The 27,049-nt window shown below is 35.2% G+C and overlaps 1 protein-coding gene across 1 annotated transcript in view; it reads right to left on the reverse strand.

Moving 5' to 3' along the window:
* Nucleotides 1-27,049, reverse strand: part of MYCBP2 (MYC binding protein 2) — a 273,159-nt gene that overhangs the window by 41,736 nt on the left and 204,374 nt on the right. The window contains exons 54-58 of the mRNA XM_060129458.1: nucleotides 26,176-26,308; nucleotides 23,730-23,852; nucleotides 4,358-6,001; nucleotides 3,213-3,382; nucleotides 1,973-2,217 (exon numbers count right to left, since the gene is read on the reverse strand). Coding sequence (XP_059985441.1) covers nucleotides 1,973-2,217; nucleotides 3,213-3,382; nucleotides 4,358-6,001; nucleotides 23,730-23,852; nucleotides 26,176-26,308 — 2,315 coding nt within the window. The remainder of the gene's footprint in view (nucleotides 1-1,972; nucleotides 2,218-3,212; nucleotides 3,383-4,357; nucleotides 6,002-23,729; nucleotides 23,853-26,175; nucleotides 26,309-27,049) is intronic.

Consider the following 27,049-nt stretch of genomic DNA (forward strand, 5'->3'; position numbering starts at 1 on the left):
CCAATAACTTAAAAAGTATGATGGCAATACAGATAACTTTCTATTTTTAATCTCCTTCATAAAAGTAAAAGCAACTCATTAAGTCTGTAACTGAGGATTAAAGTATTAAAAGAGTTGTAGATGTAAGCCAAAGGAGATAAAAGTCTGATAATTTCACACATAGATATTCCTGGTACCATAAACATTTCAAATCCAAAATTGAATTTATTTTCTTTGCTTTTTAGAACTTTTCCATCTTCTAGCTTTAGTGAGTGATCCCACCAGCCATCCAGGTGCCTTACACTGAAGTATCTCGGTGTCACAGCAGGCTCAGCCCTCGACCACGACCAGTTACTTAGGCCTGTGGATACCAGGTTCCCTCTCACTATTCCCCTTCTTGTTCCCCATCATCACTGCCTTGCTTCAGGCGCATGACATTTCTTGCTTGGACCACTAAAGCACAGGCGGTGACCCTTTTTTTTTTTTTTAAGAGTGAAATTTGAAAAAGATTAGATATATGAAATGTTCCATGGGTTAGAGGGATATCGATTCCCCATAGGGCTAAAAATATAAAATCCATAATTAGAGTATGCCAGCATTTTTTACATGTTTTACCATTTGATTCTATCCTTTTCAAACTGGAACAGGGAGGTACTAGCCTAAGTACAGTAAACAGGTGACTGAAGCTGAAGGCTTGCTGTACTCGGCATTCCTGATGATTTCCTCCGCAGTCCCAAATGTACTTAGTCTCACATTTTCATTTTTGTTTCCCACTCGTTTTACTGAATAATAAGTACAAAAACAAACAAACAAACCACATAACTCTGCTTCTCAAAATGGAACTGTTGGTTAGTAAGCCACGGCAGCAGGCAATTTCTAGAAATCTTCATTTGTCAGCTGATTAAAAAAATCTGAATTTGGCCTATGAAAGGCTGTTTTAGAGTATCAGTGTACAATGCATGAACATATGGGTTGCACCAGCAAAGCCCAATATAGGAAAAACAGTACACTGTTAACAGGCTTTTCTCCATCTTCACTTATGCCCTTTGATCCAGTTTCCACATTAGCAGCAGAGGGATCTTCCAACTGCAAACCAGTTCACGCATTTCCCTGTTTAAAATTCTTCTTTATCCACTGTTTCCTCTGTGGGATAAAATCCAACCTTAGCATGGGCTACAGAGCCACGCATTACCTGGTCTTGGGAAACAACACTTCATATATTTCTCCTGGTAACCAATACTTTAATAAGCCTGTATTCCTTAAATGGGTAATGCTATTTCATTTGTGTCCTCACATATGTGGTTTATGTCAGGAATTGCTTTCCTCTCATTTCCTGCTTGATTGATTTCTAGTTATCCTTCAAGACTGCTAAAATGTCAGATCCTCTGGGAAACCTTTCCTTATTTCCTTGGCAAGATTCATGTACTCTCTACCTTTTATGCTATGACAGCATTCTATACACACTTTTATCATAAGTACTCCTCACGTAACATTTTAAATGTTTCCTTTACATATCTGTCTCCACCAGAGTGTGAACACACGAAGTCAGGATTTTATTATATTCATCTTAGTGTAACACAAAGCTGGTACTCAGCTAACCAACATTTAAACGCTAACAGAATTAATAATTTGAAAAATGAAAGATTTTGGATAGCAAATATCGGTTTATTTCCATTTTAGCATTTCCCACTATTAACACACTGATGTCTGCCTACCAAAGAGTAAAAGATAGCTGAAGTCTTACTAAGACATACTGTGTATTAATAATAATACAAATCAACACAGTATTTACATATTTTTTCAAATACCTACTACTCTAAAGTTTATACCTCTACCAGTCATATTTCTGAGTTAAGGCAACTCAGAAAATAAATTCCTGGAGGTCACTTTACTGTATACAATATGTACTGTAGTGTGGAAATTCAGGGCATGATATTAAACAGTAGCTGTTAATCCAAAGTGATTTAAAAAAACAACAGCCGAGTGATATTACCTAGCTAATGTCTGCAGGTAGAGACAAGGCATTTTAACCGGAAGATCCTCAGAAATGCCCTCTTTCACGCTGGGAAGTTGAGACTGGAATGGCTTTGTAGGATGGTAACACAGAATGCTTGGTTCGGCCGCGCTGCTCAGGGACAGCAGGAAGAGGGCGTTGGCTTTAATCACTTGGTGAGCTTCCATAGTGGGCAAGGCACGAGGCGTCTTGACTTGCATTGGCTTCCTCCTAGACTGTTTGACCTGGAAAGGAAATTTGTACGGATCTTTTCCTACTTATACTCAAATTTTAAATTTCTTAACCTAAATATTTCGAGTTTCCAGTAAAAATTATTCAACACTGTAGAACTGCTTTAAAATCATAATAGTGATTCCCAAAAACAACATTCACTTCATGCTTCTCCTGAACTTATTAAAACTAATTTATATCAAATGCAAACTACATTTTTCTCTTTCCTTGGGAAAGTTAAAAAACCTAAGTAGTAAAATCTAAATGTAGTTATCTAAATAAAAGAGTAAATAGGGGCTTCCCTGGTGGCGCAGTGGTTGAGAGTCCGCCTGCCGATGCAGGGGACACGGGTTCGTGCCCCGGTCTGGGAAGATCCCACATGCCGTGGAGCGGTTGGGCCCGTGAGCCATGGCCACTGAGCCTGCGCGTCCAGAGCCTGTGCTCCGCAACGGGAGAGGCCACAGCAGTGAGAGGCCCGCATATCACAAAAAAATAAAAATAAATAAAAATAAAGAGTAAATAATCTGTGTGTGCGTGCGTGTGTGTGTATATTTGGCAAATATTTTTAGCTAGGTGTGTCACTAGTGTGAATGATCCTGACTTTCCAGAGTCCTCAACGTAATTAAGGATTAAGAAAAAGAGAGAGGAGATAAAGAGTAGAAAAAGAAAAGGAAAAAGAGAAAGTTAAGAGAGATAAAGGTGAAGAGGGAAACCTATATACACGTGTAGAATAGCAGACAAATTAATAATACAAAATTACGCAGTAAACATCTGTCAATAAGGTATGTATGCTACAGGAGAGTTGTTTTTGTGTTATCCCAAGATATAATTTGTTTTTGTAATTAAAAACAGCTGACCTAGTACATAAATTAAATTTATATATCATTCCTGTTATGAAGGCTGATCTTTAATATCAATTATGTGGAGTTGTCTGATAATATCATAAAAAGAGACTTTTATAAGGTTTATCCTTATCACTAACAGCACAGCCAGAACAAAATAAAAATACCTTCTCCCTTGCAGCAGCCTGTTTTTCACGGAGGTATTTTTCTCTACAGCGATCACACACCAGGTACCACGTGCTTCCCCCTATGCCACCATCACCACAGTTACCAGCCCATCCTCCACAAAAATGCCCAATGCTATTGTAACCTTGTCCACCAGCATACCGGCCACAACCTTGAAGTAAGAACATAAATAAAAGTTTAACACTTTAAGTGTCCTTAATAGTTTGCTCCTTGTCACCTGTACATAAATGACGGCTTTTCCTTCTCAAAGTAAGCAAAATCCTGAAGCAAATATCTAACCGCCACCTGGGCTGTTAATTATATCAGCAAAATTGCAGGTGTAACCAAAAGTAATCAAGTAAACGATGCCTAAAATACTGACGATACTCTATACAGGCAGATGAGAAGAACTGTTAAGATATGGGTACATTCAGATTTATTTAAGTATGCGAAAAAAACTGGAGAAGACAGGTATTAGGTATAAAACAGTCTGTGAGAATAATATATTTTACAAATCATGTATTTTACAAAAGGTTGCAGCGTAATATGTAGGAAGAGAAAAACATTTACCCAAATCCATAGTAAGTGAATTTTGGAATATTAATTGTTACAGAAATCGTTACATTTACCTAAAACATAAAACTGTCTTCTGATGAAACAGTTAATATCTCTTCCACAGGAAGCCCAAAGAAATCAGTATAATCTAATTGAATTTGCAATTCTGGACAGGAAAACAATACAATCAAAGGAGACCTAATGTTGCAATCTTTCCTGTGTGTATGGACATGTCCTTATTTCTATTGTGTGAATGGACACGTCCTTATTTCTATTGTGTGAGACACCTTAACAGCATCCCTTGGGTAACACATAAAATATTTAAAAAGTTAACAATATCTTAGAATGTGATACATTAAAATGAAATAGTACTAGACTGCCTTACCACCATACTATTAGATTTCTTTACGTATTTTTCATGAACCCTATACTGTATTGATAAAGCACTTTAAAAATTACATTTTAAGACACTATAAATTCTGGGCAAACGTTTCCCTGTACTTTAACATAATTCATGGAACCGCTTAAGCCAAAGTGACCTAATTTGTTTTTCTACCCAAAGTACTTACATATATTCAATAACATCACTTACCTGGGTGAGCCTGTCTCATGTGGTATGTCACTGGGTATGGATGTGACTCTCCACAGAGCTCACAGATGGTGTCTTTCTCTGGTCCTCCTACCGCCAGCTGGGCCATTTCACCAAACAAATTACCTCTGGGCCGAACTTCTGTCTTTTCCTTTTTCTTTTTTTCTTTTTTGGCCTTTTTGTTCTCTTTCTCACACTCTTTCTTTTTAAGGACTGCACAAGAACCAGGACTTGGAAAAATCATATTCTGGGAAGCTGCTTTGATAGTAGCCAAAGAGATGTCTTCCCAAAAAGCCACTAAATGTTGCAGAGTCAGGGGAAGAGGAGACTTAGACTTCATTGGGTGATGCATGGACATTTCAAAAGTGGCCTCGGTTTTCCCGTCTTCACATTTTTCATGCAGAGGAGGTTCCTTAAGCATAGACAATACCTTATTTTTGTTGATACTACCCATTTTAGATATATCTGGTCCATGAGGTGCAATATTAAACATATTCAGTGCGGATGATATTTCTAATGAGTGTCTATTTTTTAATTTGGTTTCCTTTTCTTCTGAAGGCTGCTGGCCGCTTAAACTACTTCTTATAGGAGCATGTTCTTTGGAAAGTTCAGGATTAAATTTTAAGAAGGAAGAACAAGCCATTGCGTCGTGCACTATGCCTTCGTGCCACAGGAAAGAGGCAAAGACGGCTCTGGCACACTCAGCCACGGAAGGGGACGTGGCTTGCTTGGCTGGCTCTAAAGGTCTGGATCCATCTCCTTTGAAGAGGAAGCTAGATTTTTCCTTCTTGGGCCTGGTGTGCCTATTAGCACATTTCCGACTTGTTTTGGGGGATGCTCTCGTTTCCTGTTCATCTTTCAGTGGTGCTTTTCCTATGCTGAAATGAACTTTATTCGGACCTTCATCCACACTCTTAAGCTCACTGCTTTCATCACAGGTGCTGTCTGTTAGGCTATTCGTTTTTAAAGTACTTGAAGTGCAGACTTCAACCACCTCACTGTGGAGGTTTTCTTGTACCACGTGGGGAGAAGGAGCCCTATTTTCGGATCCAGGGGAGTCTTTAGAATCCTTTGGTACTGGTTTTGGTTTCGGTGATGTTGATCGTCCCCTTAATGGCTCTGTGAGGGGCATTTTCTTCTTGCGGAGGGTATCTGGATCAAGGGTGTAAGAGTCCGATTTGGAACGTTCCCGAGGAGGATCCAGTCTCGTCTTAACAGGAGCAGCGTTTTTCTGAGGTAGACTTTTATCGTGAGGCGAGGAGGAACGTGTAGAGCTAGCACTGGATGCGCCAGACCTGCTGGCTGGGAGGGTCTTTGGCTTAGGAGATGATGACCGAGAACCTGGTCCTGGGGATTCGGCTCTGAAGCTAGAAGACATCTTCCCATCAGATTTTAGTGTCTGCAAGGTGTTATGGTTGGGGGATAATGACCTACTGTGAGAATCTGACCTCAACTTTGCAGCGTCGGATTTCAACATGAGAGATTCACTAGCCGACAGCCCTTCCGTACCCCTCTGCTTCTTCTGGTCAGCGGTAGTCCGGCTCATACGTCCATCGGGTTTCAGTGTTCTGCTGTGTTTGGAGGACAGTTCTGATTTTCCTGATGTACAGACGGGTCTAGAAGATGTTGAGATAGTCCCTCGGTCACCTGTATGGTCCATTTCATAGTGAAACTTGTTAATATAATTATAACTTACTGATGATTTACACTAAACAATGAAATTAAAAACATAGCTAAAAAAATTTGTATTGCTTGTCACAGACAAAAGTACTTCAAGAATAAAGAAAAAAGGGGGAATTCTCGTCAAATTTCGATCACATCATTTTATAATTCTAATATTCTAATGTTTGGATTAGAATAATTTATAATTAATGTACGAATGCCCTAAAGCTATTATTTAATTACAGGTAATGCAGGCAGTCTGTTATCTGTAAAGAGGTTATGTTCTAAAAGCTTAGTTCATAAGTTTAGCTGGTTAGAACTCAGAGCTTGATGAAGAAAAATGGTGGGATCCTCAGAATTAGAATTACAAGTCTGAATTCTGGGGCCTTTCAACAAGGAGTCAGGGGAATAACAGAAACAAAAAGGATAAAAAGAAAAATAATCTCGCTCTTTCCTAGGCAAAGCATTAGATGTTTCTACATGAGCACCACTTGTTTTTGGCATCCTGGCCCTCATTCAGTGTCTCTCCTTCCTACTACTTCATGCTTTCCTTTGAGGCATTAAGAGTCAGGTCGTCTTTGCTGTCAATCCGTGGTACAACCTTCAAGATTACCTTTCCTCCCTAAAATCAAAACTTCTACCCTCAGTGCAAGTGATACTAGTTCATTGGTTAGGAGGAAAGTAACCTGATTGAAGTGATTCAAGTGACATGAAAAACTGAAAATCCATAAACCTTGCTAGAAGCATTTATATGTTTTGAAAAAGGATACTTAGTAAATTGAGATGACTCTGGTTACATTGTAGTTCTTTCTTTTTCCTTTTTACAGGGATATGAACAAATGTGGATAAAGTAGAAACGTGTTTTGCGGCTTGCTTGCAGTGTGTGTGTGTGCAGAGTCACAGCCTAGTTACCTATACGTCAAGAGAGCTTTGCCATGGCATCTGCCTCCTCACGGAAGGCCTGCAAGGGCTGGTATTTTTGCTCATTACTACACTCCACTGATGTAATGTCAAGAATGGGTCAGCATAGTAAGTGTTTTTGTTAAATGAGCAAACAAATTCCTATTTTCTTAGTTTCCTTCCCTTCTGCTAGTCACAAATCTTCAGATTCTCTGAAAACTCACTTTTTACTTTTATGGCTCCCATGGCCACAGGGCAGAGGCGACAGTAGCCATTGTTGTGTGAGGGTCAGATTTTATAAACCAATGTACTGTATTTGGTAGAATCAAGCATCAGCTTAGTCCTGGCCACTAATTTGGAGTGACTGATGTCTGGAGCACTAGCTTTCGTTATTACTCTGACAGCTGGAAATGCCTTCATCATCACATTTATTTCATGAGCTGAACCATACATAATGCTGAATCTAGACAAATAAGCAGTAAATCTTTAATATTTGGCACCCCTCTCTATACAAGATTAATTCGTGAATTGAAAGAGGTTTGCTTTGTAATTAATGATGCACAATTCCTCATAAAGGAAATCTCCACTGTGACTGGCTAAACAATTGAATCTTCCAAATATCAGGTACACCACCTGTCATACGCTAGCAAAAATGTCTGTTATATAGAGAGGGCCAGAGAGTATGGGCAGCTGTATACCTTATCTCTATGCTTCAAGTAATGGTGAATATTTTTTTCAGATCTGTAAGTGGTGACAGCTGAATACCTGTTGGAGTCTAGGCACATAAATAATGCAAAATTATTTCTTCCCAAGATGTCAGATTACAATTAAATCCTGCTGAAAAAATTTACTTTTCCAAAATATATTTCATATATTTTTAAAAAACAAATACGTCAAGTTAGTTAAGTGTGGTAAACCCACATACTAACTAACTGATGTTCATCTTCTTCATTTGGGTTTCAAAAGTTTTGAGGCGTGCAGTAAGTATTACTAAAAATGGTCATGTGGCTGCTTTAAGTATCAATAAATATCAACACAATTTGTTAAAAAGCTTTAGATCGTAAAAACTTTCACATTCATCACTTAATTTTGTTTAACGTTTATCATATGTAAGTTTAAGCAATAATGGACACGTTTTAATCTCAAAAGTTTCTAAAGAAAAAATAATACAGGACAGGATAAAAATTTAGTACATTCAAACAGATTAGTAAAAATATTAAATATTAGGTATCATTAATAACCTGCATATTTTTATGCCAAAATTATAAATAAAAGGTTATATAATACCACCCTATAATATAATCATAATATAATACTCTACTGTAATATGATATGCCATAGTATATACTATATATCAGGTTACACAAGACTATATACTACAGAGATCAGGTTCTATAATTATACTACAATATTATATAGTATCACTGTCAACTGTACAAAGGAGAAATGTAAAACTGTTTTACTCATTTCTAGGAATACAAGATTTTAAAAGTTTAATTAAACATTACACTAAGACAAAAATATGTGACTAGGTATCTACAGTATTTTATAACACCAGAGCATATTTTAAAATCGTCTGGCATTTTATCAATTGTCAATAGTTTAAACATTTCTAAGTTTAAAGTATTAAAACTAAGCAGCTAAGAAAATACTACGAGGAAGACTCATGCCAGACAGGACAGCCCTGAAAAGGTAAGGTAAACTAAAGAATTTAATTATCAAACTGTTTCTCATAAAAAAACTAAAACAGGAAAATGATTTTTACATTACCTAACAGAAAAAATGAGTTGAAAACTAACCTGTCACATGAGATACTCTATTCTTACAGATCACAATGTGCTTTACGGCTTACACATGTACCACCTCGCTCTGGTAATAATGGTGTTACAATTCCCCAAAGGCATTTAGTTCTACATACTTATTTTATTTAATATCTCATATAGGTTTGAAATTAAGCAAGAGTTCTATTTAACCTACATATAGTAAACAGGCATATCAGTTAGGATAATCAATACAATATTGAACAGATACATCACAAATTACCCCAAAATATCAAGTTTTAAATAAAACTATAAACTTTAATCTTAAATGGAATGAGATGAAAATGACTGAGGTGAACTAAAACTTCTTTCTTGAAACCTCCTAGGTTTATTAAGAATGGCCCATCCGTGAAGGCACGCATACCCACCCTTCAGTTTGTGAGACAGAGATGAGAGAGCAGAGGCAGGCCCAGCTACACCATAATTTTTGTAAATGCGCTCACGAGAAGCAAGGTTGCGAGATGGAGATTCTACAGTGGAAAACATTGGCAAAGAAGCAGCACAGATTCAATGGAAAAAAAATTTAGCAGAGAACACAAGCAGAAACAAAGCATTTCAAATGGTATGCGCGACTACTAACTTATTCAAAAGTTTATATTCTGCTAAATTTTCCAGCAAGTTTATTATTTCTCTAAAATTAAAAACTGAATACAAAGGTCAAATTAATTAATTTAGACTAATAACGACAGCGCCAAATGTGCTAGCCTAGAAGTTAAGTAACATTCATAGCACTGATAAATCAAATTTGAGCATTTCTTTTCAGACTAATATTTCTTTAACTCAGTTTTCCTTAATTTGGTGCTCACTTACTTATAAATGAAAGTTTATAAGTAATTTTTTTTTTTGTAAATAGTGGGAGATAAAGAGATGTTACTTACAGTTTAACCTATTGTCACCTGTTTTTCTGTATGGACACATGACTATAATTTTTCCAGTATGTATCTCAGAATGGACCCAAGTTGACATTTATGGTCAACTACTTTTCTGAGTCCATCCTCAGTAAAAATGGAGTAGTGCTAATCAGTAGTGCTAATCCCAATATTTGGTGTTTGTTTTGTCGATCTTATTACTGAGATATCAAATTCTGTTTATAAAAAGTCTCACAAGACAAAGCAAAAAAGATTTACAAGTCACTGAAAATGTTAGACACATTAATGATTCACCATGCAGAAAATGAAGTACTTAAAATTAAAAAAAAATTATCTTTCTTCAAAAAATTAACAGAACCTTTAAAGTGGTCTTTCAAAAGCAGTATGCTAAAAAAAAAAATCTCTGTCTAAATCTGAAAATAAATCCACTATTTAAAATTTTAACTCGTGGCAATGAAAATAAATGTAATCAAGTGAGCTGAAATAAATTCAGGTAATAAGGAGACAACTTTCTTAACATTACTGAAATTAAAAAAATGAATACAACACACAGTTTTCTCAAAACAGAAAAAGTAATAGTTGACTGATTCATTATTATGGCCAAGATTAAAGATGAACTATTCATAAAACCAAGAATCCTTCCATATAAGGTACTGAGTATGTATTATGTGTCAGACATTGTCCTAGGAATTGAGCATAAGATGATGAACAGAAATGAAGTCCCTACTCTTATGGAACTTATCTTCCAGTAAAAGGAGAGAGACAATGAACAAATACACCCTAGATGGAGCGGTGATAAACCTGAGAGTAATAAGCACGCAGATTTTGGGCAATACTCCATGCCTGGATAAGACAACTTAGGCAGCAAGGCCTAGAAGAGACCAAACCCCTGGGACAGTCCTAGGAATACAGAATAGAGGAGGATGTAGAAAAGAGATTGGACATGAAGAGCTGAGGTAGGAGATATCCAGCAGGCAAAGGAAGAAGGTGTTTCAAGGAAAAGAGAAAGATCAATCCTGTCAAACACTGCCAACAGAGCAAGTAAAATGAAATCTTAGAACTGACAGTTGAACTTAGCAAAACAAAAGTCAAAAACTGAATAGAGCAATTTCTGTGGATAAGGACAACTGCAAACACCCCTGTAGTTGGTTCAAGAGAGAATGGTAGGAGTGGATGGAGGGATGGAGACACATGCCAACAAGTCATGTTCCTCTAAGTTAAAGAAATGTTAAAATTTTAATATTTTTGAGCATTCTTCTTTTTAAAGTGTGTAAAACTCAAAGGCACCAGGAACTGCAAAATGAGGTCTTATGCTATTTCAATCTCATATAATACTTACTCTGCAACTCTCACTGAAAATGTCAGTTAGGAGAGTGCCAGCTTTTGATTGGAATTCAAGGCCGATTCAAACTGCCAATGTAAGGATACAGTCTCGTAGCTTGGTCACTAAAATCTGTGAAGACTGGGTTTAGCAGGAGGACACAGGAGCAGGAAATCAGATACTATCTTAGTTAAAAGCACCCGTAACATAAATGTACAAAACTACATGGACACTTATTAGATAAGATGTTAGAGGTTTAAGGACAAACTCCTGGAAAAAGTTTTGAAGCCAAATCATCCTTGAAGTCTTTCCAACATGTTACAAAACCTAAAGAGACTGGATTCCTAGGTATGATTCAAAGTGAATAAGATGAAAGAAACATCTTTTGACAGTCTACAAAAGGTTACTGTTAAATGCCTAAGTACAGTAAGCTGTGATTTCACACAACACTTGTTCTAGACATTTAATTTTCACAAGCTCAAGTTTAAAATACTTTGAAATAGTTAACTTTTAAAAAGATTTATATCTTTCAATTTAAAAAGGGAAGTAATCCTTAAGAGATACTTTGCTATCTATGCACAGAAGAAAAAACTGATCAACTTTTAGACATCTGATGAAGATTAATCATGCTCCTTTTTACCTTGCTTTATAGATAAAACAATCATTAAATTAATGTCTGTAGAATTTTGATTTTTTTGTCATAATATAGTTAACTAAGGAGAATAATGTTTAAAACAATATAAAAAGCTGGATTTTTTCCTCCAGTTCTCATTTGAAGTCAACGTTGTTTGTTTGGTATAAAGTATCCCATTATTAACAATACGGTTCTTTACGTGTCATTTATTCTTTGTTTTCTTTGTTTTAAATCCCGAGTATCAAGTTCTCTGGGGTACTTCATTCATTCTCTGGTCATAGAAACTCTGAGCTCATTGTAAATTGTATTTAAAGAAATTGTTCCCTAGGCTAATGATAATAATAAAACAGTATAACTTTTCTTTTTAATAAGGAAAGCATTCTCATTTCAGTTGGACAAAGACAAATTGTGGTTTTGCTGTATCAGGACCTTGACCTTGTTATTGGGACAATACACTGGAAGAATCAAGGCACCTGTCACCATCTGGTGGCAGTACACAAAACTGCAGTTCTGAGATTTAGAAAGGGGCGTATACTCTTTCAGGTTTGAGTCAACAACGAAGTAATGATCTTCTTCATCCATTCACCTGTTGATGGCACTTAGGTTGCTTCCATACCTTGGCAATTATAAACAATGCTGCTATGAACACTGGAGTGCGTGTATCTTTTCGAGTAAGTGTTTTCGTTTTCTTTGGATTATACCCAGTGAATTTGCATTTAAAGCTGTCAGTCCAGGCAGCTGCTGGCTAGAGGACGTAATTATCATCACTATCATCTTATTCTAAATCCTCCAAAACATCAATAGACAGACGTGGGAATAATACTTACACTTAATTGTACTTATTCCTTACCTGCATGTTGTTTGGTTGCTCACATCTTTTGGCCAGGGTGAAGGTATAGTTTATATATTGTCTCCTCACTAACCAATAAACTAGTTTTTTATATTTTTAAAAATAAATAGTTTTAAAATAAGTAATTTCCAGAATATTTTGAATTATAAGTTAAGCTTAACCATTTACTGCGTGTGTTAAGAGTCTATTTGTCAAAATATCTGTAGTACTATTCAGAGAAGAATGCAAATGTACAATTACCAGGGTTTAAATTGAGTGAAGAAAGTCAGAAACACTGCTCCTGTCATTCTACTGTAAACTTGACAAAATGTTATTATCATTGTTAGTGAAGGATCTATAGAATTAGGTTTCTTTCTATATCTTAAAAAATATATACACACATAAATGTAGATATGTATAAGCACTAACAGAATGTGGAATCCTACCAAATGTATCAGAAGAAAAAGAGCTTAAGACACAGAATAGGAACTAAAATTTACTTATATAAATGTTAGTACACTAAATGAATTATAAAAGAATGACAGCTAGAACAAAATTTCCAACTTAAGGCTAAAATAGAAATAAGCTTTTCACTGGAATATCACATTCATCCATACGATACAAATGCAGAAAGGAAGATGGATGAAAATCTGTAATGATGTATTTTCAAACTGTCAGTCAACAATGTCATCTTCAGTTACACAAATGCTAAGTATGTTTCCCACATTCGAATTATATTACAGCTTACTGGAGGCTAAGTTACCCAACTGAACTCATTTTTTCTTAAAATCTGCTTTTTATTCTGTGTATTGGCATTAGGTAAGCATATAATCTTTCAAAACAAAGACAGAAAAATGGACGCCATTCTAGACTGGCTCCTTCAACTGTGATTAGCAAGTCCTGTACAATTTTACTGCCTACGTGTTTCTAAACTTGTCCCTTCTTCTATACGTCCACTGTAATTTACCTTAGTATAAGCCCTACTCAGCTCTTCTCTGGAATCCCTGCCTCTAACGCTCTCCCTTTCTCCAGAACCTTTTTCATAATATTTTTAGTTATCTTTCACAAATGTAAGACTGAGCATATCATTCTTTTTGTTTAAAATTCTGCAGAAGTATATATGCCTTCATCTGCTCCCTCCATTTTACTCACTTTACTCACAGGACAAAGTCTAAACTACTAAGAATGGCTTACAAGACCCTTCATGATGTGGCCCCACCCTCTCTAGTGTAAGAAACCGCCACTAGGACACTAACACTCTAAGCTACAAACGCATGAAGTTTCTCAAGTGAATCATGTTTCCTAACATAATCAAATGAGTTGATTCATTGGAAGTGGTTAAAATGGTGCCTGTTATGTGGTAAATGACTGCCATGTGTTAGCGATTACCATTTCATATCTTCTCTTTCCTCAAACCACCAACACTTTCCCCATGCTAACTCTGAGCTGATGACGGCTTCCTATTTTACTGAGAAAACAAACAAAACAAAACACAAATGGACAACATTCTCAAGCTGCTAACACTACACATTCTTTCCTCTCCTGTTACGATGGATCACCTATTTCTGCTCCTACTTGGCCAACCTTTCCCCTTTGCGCTACATCCCATCCCCTCTCCCACGGATGAATACTGTTCCAGCAGTCCTCCCCTCTCTCCTGCACCAGCAATTTTTCTCTTTATTGGATCATTCTCATTAAAAAACAACCCTGATGTTACCTTTTCCCCATTAAAAACCAAACCAAACAAAAATCTCTCCAGATCTCACATCCTCTGCCCTGGTTTCACTTTATGTGTTTTCCTTCCCTTTACAGTAAAACTTGACAAAATTTATCTATAATAACTGTCTCCAATTTCTCTTCCCCCTTTTCTCTTGAACCCACTCTAATGGAGCTTTGGCATCTCATCCGACTAGAGTTGCTCTCATCAAGATCATCAGTGACCTCCACGTTGCTAAATCCAATGGTCCCTTCTCAATCCTCACTTTACCTGACCCATCAGCAACATCTGATACAGCTTGTCACTATTTCCTTGAAATACTTTCTTCACTTGGCTTCCAGAAACACCATAATGACTCGGTTTTCCTCCTATTTCTATGGCCACTTGTCAGTCTCTTTTGCTGATTTCTCCTCCTCTCTCCCATGTCTAAACCCTGAAGTGCCCCAGCGCTCAGTCGTTAGGCATCTTCTCTTTCCTCCCTATACCTACTTTCCTGCTGCTTTAATCCACCCTTAGGGCAACTCTCAAATTATTCTGCTATAAGCCAGTGAACTCCCAACTTATGTGTCCTGCCCAGACAGTTCCCATGAACTCCAGGGTCTTACATCGATCTCAACTTGATATCTCCACTGGACTTAAAAGGAACCTCAAACTTAACATATCTGATCATTTGCAAACACAGTGACAATTATTCCTATCCCTGTACCATGCCCCTTTGCAGCAACTCTAATCAAGAAGTGAAGTCTATTTCTCCATCCTTGAACATAAGTGTCCTGCTTTGACCAACAGAGTATGGCATATGTGATGCTGTGTCAGTGTCAAGCCTAAGCCTCAAAAGACCGTGCATGCTTTTGTTTTCGCAGAATCCTGCAATGTCCATGCAAACACACCCAGGTCAGCCCACTGAATGACAAGAGATAATTGGCCTAGTCACCCTTTTCATGCCAGCCTGGCTGACCTACAGATGCATGAAGGATCCCAGGCAAGATCACAACAACTACCCAGCTGAACCCAGCCTACTCTGCTAACCCACAGAACTGTGAGCAAAAGAGTGCTTGTTTTAAGTCATTACGTTTTGGGGTGGTTTGTTATGCAACAGTAGCTTACCAATATAATGTCCAAAATTAAGCCTTTGTTATTGCCCTCCAGACCCAGTTCTCCTACAGTCCCCATATTAAATGGAAATTACATTCTTCCAAATGCCTAGGCAAAAATCTTAGATTTGCCCTCCACTATTTTGGTATTCTCATTGCTTATTGAATCTTTAGGCAAATCCTGTCGATTCCCCTTCAAAATATATCCAATATTCCATGATTTAATACCATCTCTTAGGCTACTACTCTGGTAAAGCCACCATCGTATCTCACCTGGATTACTATGAAAGCCTCCCAAACTGGACTCTTTGCAGGACCAGTACTTAGAAGAGTGTCTGACATGTAGATGGTGGTCAGTAAATATTTTTGAGTCAATGAATCCCCAAAACTTAGCTCATGCTATTCTTAGAGAGGAAAGACACCTGTAACCTCCTTCCCCACCCCCACTGCTGCCTGATAAATTCCTATGAGTCCTTCAACACTCTGATTAGGGGCCATCTCTTTATCTAATGCCTTCTCTAACCTTTCCTAGCTGAGTCAGCAGCTTCTTCTCCTATGTTTCCAATGCATTCTGTGAATATTGCTCCTGCAGACTTAAAATAATACCATCATGTTTTTCAACATGGCTGCCTTCCTCAGTATTCCAAAAGCCCTTCAAGATCAGTGATAATATTTTCTTTACGTTATTGCGCCCTATAGCCTAGCATAGACTAGATATTTAACAAACGCAGGTAAATAAATGATGGAAGAATAAATGACCCACCTGAAGAAAAATGGTAATAAAGGGTGGAATAAATTTAGTAGCCAGTAAGGAGATGGGAGCAAAGGGAGAGAGAGACAAAAGGTCAGATCTGGTCAGGAGAAAGCAAACAGATGCACTCGGGCACACTGTCTTATAAACAACAGCAGCATTCTCTGTGGTCTAAATTCCTAGGATGAAGTGAGGACTGATGAAGAGGGAAAGGAACATGGGTCGAAGCTTTCCTACCACAGAGAAGATGGAGACACTGAGTCAAGATAAATTCTGGCCCATGACTGAAATGACAAGGATTTGTAGGGATGCTAGAGATGTTAGAGCCCTAACTGAAATAAATATATTGGCCATTGGGACAGATGCTATCGGTTCAAGTATGAAAAGTTTTATTGCACTTGACTATTTGATTTTATGAAATCTTTGTTGATATCATCCTTTAATTTTCCTTAACAAAAATTATAAAGAGGAAAAGAGTATGAGAAATCAGCTTAGTGTCACAAAACTAACTGGAGGGAGAACAGAGACTAAAACACAGGTCTCCTTCCCAAGTCAAGGGCTCCATCCATGCCACAGCTCACACCAGGCAAGCAAATAAGTAGACAGATTCTGGGCTGGGATTATAATCCAGGATAAAAATGAAGTCTAAGTCTTAGAAAAAAACCTGGCTTTTACACTGATATTCATACTAACATCTGAATGTAGTGTTACCATAGGAAGAATTAATCTCAAAGCGAATAATGAAGTTAAGCTGTGAAAATGTACTGAGGAGTAGCTAGGAAACCTCATTTGTGCCTTTCCTGCAACTCACTCCACAGAGAATAGACTGCTCTCCCTGAGACTGTGATTTCCTCCACTTTTCCTTGGAGCATGAGAGATGTTAAATGTTTGCATCAAAAGGCAATATCAATATCAACAGATAACGTTTATTAGGCACCTCATTTTATGGATGAGGTAAAAAGGGCTCAGATGCATCAAGTAACTTAACTAAATAAGTGGCTGGAAAGGAAATCTGAGCTTAAGGCTTTCCATCACTACATCTTTATAAGCTAAGTAAGTAAACACAGTGCTTTAGTATATGTTAGTATTCCTGAACACAAACCAATATGCATGCAGATACTCAGGTGGACTCTTTTGTCACATTTAGCAAAAGTTTTGTCTCACCTGAGAATGTGATTATGGGTATAACAGAAAAACTCGTTGCAAAGTAACCTAAAGCTCTCATATCTGGGCTTGAAAGTACGACATACTTTGATATATATATTATATGTTTACCTATTTAAAATCTCTGGGAGAATCGTAAACTGTCTTAATGTTCTATTTACCATTTCTTTCTACAAAAAAAATAAAAGCAAATTATTTAGCTCCTTGGACAGTAGCTAGAAAATGTTTATATTAAACAGAGTCATGTGAAATACAGTTTTTCAGCTGGAGGATCTTTTGTAAAATTCCATCAGTATAAACTCAGAATTATTAGATATCACATCATCACATTATAGTTAAATTTAATTACTACTGAAGTATTCTTCCTCTATTTTGAAGATGTACTCTGAGTAAGGACAGGAATATCAACCATAAGATAACAAGAAACACATGATCTTAAACTCATAGCTTACACTGAAGAAATGATCATCTTAGGCATTTCCAGTCAATAAATACTCCCTGAATGCTTATGATGTATAAGATATTGTCAGAGGATATGGGACAAATAAAACGATGCTTTCAAAAGAAATGAGGAAAGATAATGAAAATACAGAATGTAATATTCTTAAAAGAAAGCGGGCACCTATATCATTCCCCACCTCAGTCCACTACAAACTTACTGCCAAATTGCTTACCAATTCTAAAACCTACATAAATACTTTTGAAATAAAAAAGTAAATTATGGAACAGTAAAGGAAAAGTTTATATACACATCTCTCTTCTCTCCCATGCCTTTGCACACATATAAATATGGTAAGACAAGGAAACTGTGTGACTTTTATTTCTGTAATTATTCTATTTCACTAGAATAACAGGTGAAGTAATTTCTATGTATATATGTATGTGTGCATGTATAAAATAATTTTGCAACTTAAAAAAATTACCAAATGAATTTAATGTGCCAGATTATTTTCAATTCCAAAGATTAATTTCAAAAAAACCCTATGCTTCAGGGGAAAAAAACTAAAGAAATACTGATTAATAATGCTCATAAAGTTGACATGTGGAGCAGTTTATGTATGTCCCTACTTTATGTATGCCATCTACTTAGCTGGGAACTTGAGTTACAGTATTTAGGAAACCTTTTCCTTTTAAACCATGCTACATTCTTAAACTATGAAGGGGAAAATAACCAATCCAAACCAAGCTAATACTCTGGAGGCTAGAACCAAATGGAAACAGAAATGTAAAAACTATATATTAAAGAACCAATTTTTACATTATTTATTAGTAGGCAAAGCTAGATATTTAAAAATATGGCCTCCTTTGTAGTCAGGAGAACTGGGCTCATGTTCTGACTCTACCATTTACTATGTATATTTCTAGGGCATATCATTTATCCTCTTTAAGCCTCCGTCTCCTTAACTGTAAAATGGAGACATTATCTCAAATGAGGATGTACTAAAGTGCTCCACAGTAGTAAGTACATAGTGGACTTATCAGAATAAGCAAGAACTAGTAAATACAGTCTTCTATACATAATATTTGATACAATATTTTAGAATCACAAAAGTGTAAGACAAAAATGATTCTCATTTTACTAATTAGTAAAGGGAGGTTCAGTATAAATAAGCCATCTTCTAAAGCAAGATGAAATGCTAGTGTGATGGACGGCAGTGAAATTCAGGAAAGAATATCTTACTCAGGTAGTTTTAACTCTGCCATATTTAATTTTCCTATGATGTACTTACTACAATTCTAATATATCTATAAAACATTAAACTATTTTTAGATTCCATACTTGTTTTTAGTTGTGCTAAAGATTAAGCCTTCTGGTTTCTGGAATTGGGTAGTCAAACTTCAGTGATATTCTGCTGAGAATAAGAAGTCTGTATCATTGGAGTACACGCAAGTAATGATTCAGAAAACTGGTAATTTTGAGACATTTCTAGGCCATGATTTCAAATTTGCTCCAAGATGGTGGTAAAGGAAGTGGTGGTACTGATAACACTTAGACACAATATGAACAAAATTATATTGACACAATGTCAGTTAGAAACCTATTATCCTTTAAGAGAGGCAAATCTGATTTTCTTATGGTCTTTACATTTTGTTTTACAATATTTTATTAAGTAATTTGGTAAAATAAAACCAGTAATTATACTTTTTTTTAGAGAAGTTTTCGAGAAGACTTGCAATAACCCTTTAGGTAGAACAAAACGGTTCTTATTCCTTAGTTCTCTTGTCTGCTGCCACTATGACTTTATCAGGGTAATTTCTCTTTTACAATTTTATATTTAATATGAATTTTCTGCCTGGTTATGATGGTTTTTTCCCTTTTACTTCCTTGTCCTCACCTTTAAAACTTCCTGCAACCTGGGTATATCTAAATGTAAAGTGTCTGTCACTCCATTAAATGGGTAAACTAAGTCTTCACTTCTCTTTCATTCTTCTATAATGCTTATCAAGGAAGAAAAAACTATTTCACACACATGACACTATTATGTTTCCTTGAAATTGTTCTTTTAAGAGACATTAAAGTGAATATTACACACGAATAGAGATGATTATCTAGAAATTGATACTTATATTTACAAACTAATTTCATTAATTGAACTTGCCTAATGTATAGTGCAAACCTAAAAAGTATACTCTTGTATACTCTTTTCCGAAGACAGGTAATAATATCATAATGAATAACATCATTTGCTAACTATACACTACCCTGGTTCCTAATAAAAACTAAACCAGCTGGCATTCTCTTAAGTAATCCTAATAATAGCTATAAAAGTATTTTTGTTGAAAAATAACTTAGATCTAAGTGTGGATGTATTTTACTAAAGTAAAGCGAAGAGGTCATGCATTTGAATTCAAACAAATGGGTGTACAAGCTGAGGCTTCCAAAAACTCTCTCAATTCAGTGAGTGTGTTTATACACTGTATAGCCAATATGTGAACTGAAGGCCAAGAAGAGCATATTGTTGTCATACTAGGAGGTTTGAGAAGTTTATGGGGAAGCCTCAGGAGCTTATTAAGAAAAAAGAAGACTCAGGTAAATGTAATTTGTTTTGGGTCTGTTTTCCAGATCAGTATGAATTACTATCATGGATAAAGGGCTAGAACAATCCTAGAAGGCAGAACTGGAATCAACTGATTGGTTTAACTTATTAAGAACAAGAACAACAACAACAACAACAACAAAAAGCAAGAGAAGAAACAACACTGTGAGAACATTTGGAAACCTAAGTTGCTATACATTTCACAGACACCAAATTCACTTAAAAGAAACAAACAAACCTGCCCAGTACAGCCTCTCCTCCACCCACTGGTATAGTGAAATAGGTTCATTCTCTTGGGGCATCTCTGAGTAACAAAAATTCGGTGTAAAACAATGAAAGTTATCCTTATAACTGATGCTTACCATAGTCGTGCATATTATAAAATTTTTTTTAAATCAATGTTTTCTTAATATATTTTATAGTATGATTTGCTTATTCTGGAATTAGAATAGAAAACATAAAAGTCATATTTTAATAACTACACTTAATAAAAAAATGTGATTAAAAACAAATGTCTTAGCTGCAGAATGTCGTAGGTCAGAATAGCTTAAGTGCTTCAAAAATGTGGGAAGGGATAACGTCCTCATTAAATAAAACCAGTTAGGTGAGTTGATAAATAATTAGTAACTGATAAACAACTCAGAACAAAGCTTCAGAAATGGTTTGATGAGGCAGGTAAGGCTGACAAGACTTACTCTGAAGCTGAGGCTGCTGGAAGGAAAGGGGCTGTCCGAACACAAATGGGCTGTGGACTAGGGAAGAGGGAGGTTTTGCAGCTTGATCAAAGATGGAAGGAGCTGGGAGATTGGGCCGTGACTGAATGGAATTCAATATGGCACTCAGTTGGTCACCTGCAGTGGGCAAAACAGTCAAAACTACAACTTGTTATCAATTAACATCCAAAATGGCAAAGTAAATGGTGCTTTATGACATTCAGATAAAGTTAAACACTAAATAAAACAATGCCAATTCAGAACTGTTGTGGAAGTTGGTGACTGTTATTCTCAAATTAGGGACCGAATGTTGTATGTTGTTTTAATAATGGAAGCATCCCAACAAATTTTATATAATGGCCCACTTACAAAAACAAATCCATTTAAATTCATATACAACATCTAGCAGCAGCATGAGAGAATACAGAGTCTATGAGGTAAGTATGATAAGTTGATTCAATACCATACAAGTATAAAGGAAGATCTAAGTCGATGATGTCTTCTGTGCAGTACCTGACATTGACTATTATCACCCTGCCTCATACACAGTACACTTCATGCAGAAAATATGCAAATAATATGAATAGTTCAATGTAGGACTGAAGGGAGGCAAATTATATGTTATTAATTTAGTAATAGATTTATATTACAGTTATAAATTAATATTCTCTTTTTTAAAGTTGTTATTGCCAGAGAAATTATACATTTTTAAAAGCATGAACTCTTTTGCTCGGATAGGCAATGTAAAAATTTATAAAAGACCTATAAGAAAAAAAAGGAATATGAGGTACCTTATTTGAATAGTATCTCAGACATGAATTCTGATATTTTCTTCAAAATTAAATACAAAGGACATTAACAGAAAAATACTTTTAAAAATAAGAAATGATATATTGGATGGATGATAGCTCCTTATTTATGAGAATATAAATATTAAATTGTTTAAATGATGCTGAAGAAGAAGGGTTGGGGGGGAACCATATGCAGACTAGCTGATGCAGAAACTGGAAAACAGTACCCTTCCAGGAATATTTTCTAGATATAATAAAGTTTCATAAATAAAATTTTAAATGAAACACCAACAAGAAACAGATTAATATGGAAAGAACTGTGCACATAAGCTACATCTCTTCACTTAAAAAAATTAATGCTGCAGATTAGAAAAGGATTTTAGAGGTGATGAAGAATTTTATAAAACTGTTTTAAGGAAAAAGAATTTTTGCAAAAAACAATTGCTTGATGTTGGATAGCATAAAGAGTTAAAGAAAATGGGAACTACAATTAAAGGTAAGATAATAAATAAAGGTTAGATATATTTAATCAGATGAAAGTTTCTTAATATTTCTTCACGCCATCTAAATATTTTAAAAGCCTATTAAGAAGTACATGCTATTTTTGAACAATATTAGCAATATCACTTTAAAAAAGTAATACATTATTTCTAATTATTAACAAATGTTCTCAGCAATGTTTGTCTCTATTGAAAGTTGGTTTCTATTCTTATGATGTTTTAACAAATTCTGTTTTAAAGACTGATTTAATGTGACAGCCACCAGTACAATTTAGACATTTTAGAGACTGAAAGCATACAATTTGAATTAAACATGGCTTTAAAACAGATTACTATACAAGTATATAGTGGTAAGTAAACACTGAGATTTTAATTTAAGGACTGGGAGCGGCAGAAGGAAAGGGACATGAAGAAAACACCACAAAGCATTTACCCTACTTAAGCATGAAGGTCTAGTTTAAGTTAGTTGAAATCTGAGCTACCAGAAATGAGCAAGCAGATAGTACCCAAGCCTGTAGGATAGAGCAACCCGATGTAGGAGGAAGAGCCAAAAAGAAATCTTGTAGCTAAGGCTTCCTTCTTAATAAAAATACTTTGTGGAAAGTAATAAAGGTATCAAACAGAAAGTGGTTTTATTTTAAATTGAATATTTCCTCTATACAGATGTAATTCTGTATCTTGTTGACTATTTCATTATTTCACTTGCTCTGCAAGTCAGGTATTAAAACAACTGTATTTGTGTCTGGAAATCAAATCTCATGAATTAGTTTAAATAACATTTTAAAGTAAAAGTATTTCCATGTAGGCTATCTTCTCCTTCCTACCCATTGTCCAGCTATATGCTACCTTCTGACAATATCGTCGATTTTGAAGCTAAGAGTTAGGAGCAGGTTCATAAGAAAGCATGTCAATGTGTCCAAATTTACATACAAATGGAATTTTGGATGAAATTCGAGCATAAATTACTCCAAAATAATTATTATTTGGACTGTCCATGATGCTGGTCTCTTCTATTAATGCAACCAAAACAAGTTGTATACATTTTATATCCATATGGCTTAGGGGTTTTGTTTTTACAATTTTTTGGTTTCATTATACATACCAAACCCAAAGCTATCTTTCATGTCATTCGAAATTAACTAAGATAAATTGATTGGACATTGAAAACCACACATGCTTAATAAAGCTGATGTGCAATATTACTTAAAAATATTACTTAAAATATTTTGATTTTAAATGGATCATTTTGGAAAGTTCGTTTTTGCTCATTAACATTTAATAATAACTGGATGATAAAAGTTCTTCTACTGGATATAGTGACACAGAATCTTTACGATGTGAATTCAAAATGAGTGTCTACAAAATAAGAACAGGTAAGCAAGAACTATAAACTTAAGCTAAAATGGATAAAACCAAGACTGTAAAAAGAACACTGTCGTAAACATTTTGATTGTTAGTTTTCTAGGAACAAACTTAAAGTTTTGTTGTGTGAACAGTAATAAAAATGGTTATAAGAGAAGGTAATAAAAATATTACAGTTAGGTAAGTAAAAGACTCACTTAAAACACCTACCTTTATTATTTCCGAGTCCATAATCAAATCCTTGGGCACTGCAACTTGCCCCTTTATTAAAAGCTTGTACTGAGAAAGGGCTTGGAGGAGGAGTTTGAGAATTTTGATCCAGAAGAACTTGTTCTACAATAAAAAGAACATCTATAAAATTAGTTTCTTATGTGCTATTCTCCATTTATAAAGAGAGAAAATTGCAAGAAAGATTTTTATGATGGTTAAATTTTAAAACAACCTCACAGTTAGATTTGATAATAGATCTACCAATTAGGTCACTGACACCAACAAAGTAAAGTATATGACAAAATCTTTGTTTTCATCAATCAAAATCACTATAATATTTAGAAATGGGATATGCTCTTATGGAGTCAATTTGCTTTTATTGTGCTATTAACATTTGCTATTATTGCTTTTTTTTGCTTTTATTGTGCCATATATATATATATATATGGCAAAAAATCATTAAGTGATCACAGAGAAATTTAAACTTCTCTCACACCTCTTTTCGGATTGAGTATATATCTTAGTAGAAAGGATATCCTAATTTAAGAAGCATTTTATCTAAAAAGAACCTTCTACCTTCTAAGTATATGGGAATACAACTGCTATCCTTACCATCTGATAGCTTTGTTATTTCTTCACTTAGCTTTCATATAGAACTTATAAAGTATCTTCACTTTGTAAATGAGAAAACCAAGGCACAGAGATATTAGGTAATTTAGACAACTGAAAAGTTAAGAGCTGGCATTTGTACCCTGGCAGTCCAGTCCCAGAGCCTACTCTTACACATTATGCTCATTGCTAGTTAAAATGATTACTAAGCTAGAAAGACCCTGACAGTCACTTAAACCATTCTCAGATTATTTAATTATGTCTTATATAAAGCTGATCTCGCTTTAGGTTATTATCATTTATATCTGAATATCCCTATATAATGAAAATGTTTAAGAATTTATGAATATGTAATAATTATATATGTAGTAAGTATACTGTAAATGGGAAAGTTGTCTTGTAAAATGTCTGATTTACATGAAATGAAGACTTTTGCTTTTCAAAACATAATGAAGAATAGTTCTACCATCTCAGGATATTATTTTATGATGACATCATCTTTGACTAAGAAAAACTGGTCTGTAAAACAAGGGAGGAAGTAGGTTCTCAAATTGGGTTCAGTGGATTACTGATGCAGTGTGGTGTAATGAGCACAGCATTTGAAATATGAATGAAGATTCTGGTTCAAGTCTTTCACCTGCCCTGTTTCCAGTGGTATGACCATAGGCAAGTCATTTTAAATTCTATGAGCTTAGAAATGTAAAATGAAGATTATATAACTGATCTCAAAGGCTTGCTGTGGGGAAAAAGGGGAGAATGTTTAATGTACCATGTTAATATATCTAAACGCACTCTGTCATTCACACAAATTCCAAACCTTTCTTGAATCTATTTATATACTATGGCCATATTACCTCTTGGATAATGGTTATTATAACTATACTCTTTTGGATAAAGACGCATATTCATTTAATTGTCTGACCCTCTCCTATAAATTCTGGGATTTGGTAGAAAAGTCTACGTTTGGTTTATCCACTCATTGTGATGTCCTAACTAATACTTCTGTGACTCAATTTGTATAGTTAGAAAACTTAGTGAGCAACCAGTATGTGCGAAAACTGCTTTAGAACTAGGAATACAAAGATAAAAAACCTGTGCCTGTCCACAAGGGACTCACAATCTGGGTACGAAGAAATAAAAATTAACTTCAATATAATATCATTTTTGTTCTAGTGGTGAATTCAGTTCTTTAGGATGAGAGGTAACTCTTCACTCTGTGAGAATCAGTTAAAGCTTCACCTAAGTGATGACATGGTCTGAACAAGATTTCGCCACCAGGAGAATGAAGAGAAGAGGATAAAAAGGAAAATCTTTTATTAAAGGAGATCATTGTTGAAAAACGGTAAAATAAAGTTTAAAGCTGAAACTCTAACAACAAAATAGGAAACCCCCAGAAGAAGCTAAGCATATATTCAATGCTCCTTTCCTGAGACAGAATTCAAACAGAATGAAATTGCCTGGGAGAAGTACTACAATCAGTGGTTTGAAAACTGAACTTCCATTTAGTGGTAGAAAGAGTGAAAGGTTTAGTCCCGAACTGGCACAGAAGAATTATCATTTAAATTCGTATTAATGAAATGAAAAGCATGTTTTACAAAGACCAATTCATATGTTTCACATTTCCTTCTAATTCTCTTCTTTTATGTGTATTCATTTAGTACCTATGTATTTTACATAGGAATTTTAACAATTGCAAGATTTTTAAACCTTTAGTTTTGATTTTACTTAAAAAGTAAACACACAAAAAAGCTCTTTACAACAAAAGAAATACAGTACAGTTTAAACTTCTGTACTGCAAAGGTAAATCGGAATAAATCACAAATTTAAGCCAACTTGCCATCTTCATGTCGGAGGTACTGGTTTCCGCCTCTGTCTCTAGCTAAGGACCATGCCTCTCCTTCATCACTCTCACAGAACTCTACCATGCTGTTCTTATCCAGCTGCACCCATGTACCTTCAGAATTGGTTACCTAGTACATAACAAAAAGCATGATTGATTGGCTTGATTCTTTCAGGGCATTCAGGCTGAAAACCAGCAAAAAGTTTAAGTGAGTAATTATTCCAATAAATCTCTATCATCAAATTAGTTTCTGAAATTAAGACCACAGCCTGAGGTAAGACAGAAATCAATAAACAGTCTTGTAAAATAATGCTCACTGATGACTTCAGTAAAAATATTTTTTTAAGGCACAGGATAATCCCTTAATAATTTTAAATGCTACCCCAAAACACACGGCTCTTTGTTTGGCACCTGAAATGTCCTAACACAGCATACTCTCTATTATTTAGGTTGGTAGTGCCTAAAATGCAACTTGAAAATAACCCTGACACTGAGAAATAGCATGACACACTACATCTTTAAGCTCATCAGCTGAGGCAAATGCCACAGTTGACTAAAGAGTAATGTTATTTGCTCAGGACTTCAGTGACACCCATATATGGGAACGAAGAAATGAAACCCTTTAAATATAACACATCTCCAAACTGATTCATAGCAAATATTTCAAAGTGCTGTTCATCCATGACAGTACAGTACACATTTGCAATAGTGAAAAGATATTTGCAAATACCGAACATTTATATATACAATACAAATCACTTTGTTATATAAATATTGTTTTCACAAGGATAATTATGAGAATAAAATTATTAAAAAAGAAGCAGAGAAAAATTGCATTAGTATTTTCAATACAGGTAAAGATAAAGAACAT

This window comes from Lagenorhynchus albirostris, chromosome 18 (assembly GCF_949774975.1).
Source record: "Lagenorhynchus albirostris chromosome 18, mLagAlb1.1, whole genome shotgun sequence".
Classification (NCBI taxonomy): Eukaryota; Metazoa; Chordata; class Mammalia; order Artiodactyla; family Delphinidae; genus Lagenorhynchus; species Lagenorhynchus albirostris.